Source organism: Rhagoletis zephyria, unplaced genomic scaffold (assembly GCF_001687245.7).
Source record: "Rhagoletis zephyria isolate East Lansing unplaced genomic scaffold, Rhagoletis_zephyria_1.1 Rzeph_scaffold_01025, whole genome shotgun sequence".
Classification (NCBI taxonomy): domain Eukaryota; kingdom Metazoa; phylum Arthropoda; class Insecta; order Diptera; family Tephritidae; genus Rhagoletis; species Rhagoletis zephyria.
In genome coordinates, this window is record NW_016158109.1 from 1,281 (window position 1) to 5,044 (window position 3,764).

At 37.5% G+C, this 3,764-nt stretch overlaps 1 protein-coding gene across 1 annotated transcript in view; it reads right to left on the reverse strand.

Annotated features, from left to right (window-relative positions):
• Nucleotides 1-636: 636 nt before the first annotated feature.
• LOC108362495 (uncharacterized) overlaps nucleotides 637-3,764 on the reverse strand; it is a 160,384-nt gene continuing 157,256 nt past the window's right edge. Inside the window, exon 3 of the mRNA XM_017615504.1 lies at nucleotides 637-950. Coding sequence (XP_017470993.1) covers nucleotides 652-950 — 299 coding nt within the window. The 3' untranslated portion in view covers nucleotides 637-651. The remainder of the gene's footprint in view (nucleotides 951-3,764) is intronic.

Genomic DNA, 3,764 nt, shown 5'->3' on the forward strand with positions numbered 1-3,764 from the left:
TCGCTTAAAATCGATATCAAATTTATACTTGTGCTGTAAAAATTTTAGGTCTATGTTATGTAGTTTGACTGTTGTCAATTAAATCTAATGTTTTGTATTGCACGCGTTCCACGTTTTTCGTTTTCAATCTCATAAATTGTTTATAATGACTTTTGCTAAAATTTCAAAATCAAAAGTTATCAAAACANTTTTGTACTGCACGCGTTCCACGTTTTTCGTTTTCAATCTCATAAATTGTTTATAATGACTTTTGCTAAAATTTCAAAATCAAAAGTTATCAAAACAAATTCTATGGGACTGAGAAATATTATTTTCTGCTTTTTAGTCCATTTATAAAAGCGTGGTATATTAAAAAGTTTTATTTTTTTTATTTTTATATTTGATTTCAAACTGAAAGAAAAGTGAGTGATGCCACATTAATTAACAGATTTAACGATCATTAGTTAAGTGCTCGTTGGAGCTATTGAAATGAATGTTTCTGAGTGCGGCTGTAAATGTTTTTTTACGATGAAAAAAGAATGCCACGATACAATTAAATGATAATCGCTGAATTCGATCAGATGATTAGTCATTGCCATCTCTACAAACGCACTACAACCAATCGACACATTGGATAATCATGTGCAATCAGTTCATTTTTTCTTACCTATATTATCTGATAATTGAATTGCTAATTGAGAGAAATGCACTTACATCATTGAATTCACTCTTGAATGGTCCATGTGATTGCATTAGTTTGAAGAATGTGCGCAAACGCTTCGATTTATGTGGCAAAACTGGCTGCGCATAGGCCAGGCAATATTGTCCTTTGATTTCTTCACCGTCATCGCCGTTAGCTGCTGTTGCATCACCAGTGGTGGCGCTGATGCCTAGACACTGGTCGAAATCACCCAGCTGATTTATGTTGCCATTGAGTATCCCCGAAGTGATCTTGCCGGTGGAGTCGTGCACTACAATAAAAAAAGAAAGAGCTATGTGAACCTTTCATAAAAATCTAGGAATTTGTACAGCCTAGATAAACAATTAATTTTTTACTGATACATTTAATGTAAAGTATATATAAATACTTACTTATGGAAATGAAGCACACTTCGAAAAAATTTTAATTCAGTAAATTGATTTTGCACGTTTTCGGTTTCAGCTTGTGAGCCGATGAATAAATTAATACGTAAAGGGGAAACAATAATTGGCAGCAGGTTCGGTATAAATTGAATAAAAGATAAGTAATCAATTGCTAGCGTTGTGAATAGACAAGAAGCAAATAACATTGATGTCACGTGATTGGCGGAAAAAGTTGTACAATAGCTTCTCGTGGAATGCTCTGAGTACAGAGGCTGTATGAAAAGCTACTTAATAAGATGTAGTGAAAAAATTATTGTACTGTCTTTTCAAAGATATCTTTGAAACTCTCTCAAATTATCAAAGAAATGCATTATTTTAATTTCAGCAAGAAATATCGAATATTTTTGAGTTTTTTTATAGCAAAAATAAAAGGCAAAGTTTGAGTGATATTTTTTGAGCAGAAGGTCACGTTTAAATTTAGGTTTTAATCTTTTAGTCGCTGATAATAAAATGAAATATGTTGTGATTTTCAGGGTATTAAAAGTCAAAAGTTAACTAAGTAGTTTTTTTATAATATGTATACAGCATAAATACTGCGTGAACTTGAGAACTGTAAACGAGGGATGCCACCCGGATAAAACATTTGGTCAGTTCGGTTCAGCAATCTAAATATATATGTACATATTTATATATCTGTTCGGTTGTATGCGCCTTTTAGTGCATGCGCCCTTTGATCCACCACTGAACTACCTATCATCTGAATACGCTCCNTCGCACGCCAAGGGTGCCAGAAAGAGCGCTAATCGTCGCCGCCAACAGCGCAACACCAAGCGCTATCCGTCAGCAGCGCAACGTCAAGCGCACCAGCAAGAGCGCTAACCGGCGCCGTCAACAGCGCAACGCCAAGCGGGCCAACCAGAGTGCTACTTACAGTCACCAGCGGAGCCCACTCACAAGGGCATTACTCATCGGCGCTAACCGAGCGCCTCTCATCGTCGCCGCCGGCAGCGCAACACCACGCGCACCCGTAAGAACGCTACCCGTCGTCGTCGGCCGCGCCACGTCAAGCGCGCCAGCAAGAGCGCTATCCGTCGCCGTCAGCAGCGCGCCACTCAACGGCGTCAACAGAGCGCTGCTCACCAGAAGCGAAGTCACGCCACTACCGCCTAACGGGCCCATAGCGGGACAGGAAGCCGTTACCCAACCACTGCAAGTGACGCCAGCAAGTTTTGTTATTTGTTATATGTTCTTTATAGAAATTAAGAAAATTAAATTAATAAATTGCGATTTACCAGAGCCCCGAAACTACAAATTTATTGTAACGAACCCTGGACACGGCGAGTATACCCCAGCATTATAGAAGAAGCGGCGGGGCNTTTTTGAGTTTTTTTATAGCAAAAATAAAAGGCAAAGTTTGAGTGATATTTTTTGAGCAGAAGGTCACGTTTAAATTTAGGTTTTAATCTTTTAGTCGCTGATAATAAAATGAAATATGTTGTGATTTTCAGGGTATTAAAAGTCAAAAGTTAACTAAGTAGTTTTTTTATAATATGTATACAGCATAAATACTGCGTGAACTTGAGAACTGTAAACGAGGGATGCCACCCGGATAAAACATTTGGTCAGTTCGGTTCAGCAATCTAAATATATATGTACATATTTATATATCTGTTCGGTTGTATGCGCCTTTTAGTGCATGCGCCCTTTGATCCACCACTGAACTACCTATCATCTGAATACGCTCCTGCACTGATCCCGCAAATGCTTAAACACTATCACTTGCCTATGATAAGAACAAAGAATTAGGCAAACCTCTAATTGCTCGCCCTTGAACTTGAAATTTGAGTAAATATGTATGAATGCACATATTCGGCTATTGTTTTTGGCACATATGTAGTTTTAGTTGCTATTGTTTTCGCAAACTGGTGTAGATGAGTAAATATGTTTGACTGCATTTGGAATTTTCAGGCATACATATTGACGCATATAACGTTATGCACCTTTGTGATGTATTGTATAAATAGTAAACATTACAAGAAATAAAACTGAGCATTTGCATTTTGAATTCTAAGCAGAACTCTTTTGCGTTTTTATTTATTTTCTCAGCACTGCCGCCGGTCGAACAAATTAGTTTGCCCGTACAATATCTATATATATAACAAGTAAGAAAGTCTAAGTTCGGGCGGCGATGAACATTAAATACCCGGCGCAAGTATTAAGTATATGTTTTCCACTTTGTCGAAAGCTACCGCTACATAGTAAGCCGGGGTGTATCAATTTTGAGTAAATTAGCGTCCTTAAATTTCGAAATATTGAAGTTTCAAGCATTTCTGAAATTTACCGTTATGTGAAAAGCGGCCGTAATTTTCTTTTACGTGGCAAGCACAATAACCATACCGGGTTTGGTACAAATTGGTAGAACGGTTACCGAGATACATATATGTGATCATAAGTGGGCGGTGCCACGCCCATTTTCCAAAATTTTATCAATAACGTATTTCTTGGTAAAGAATTGTTGCAAGCATCAATTTTGAATAAATTAGCTTTACTATTTACTGATTTATCGAAGATTTTGTATTTATCTAAATTACCGTTATATGGGATGTGGGCGTGGTTATTGTCCGATTTTAAAAATTTTCGGCCATTTGGTATGCTGTAGCATGGCCGACAACTGTGCGAAGTGTGGAAGAAATTGGTGCAGC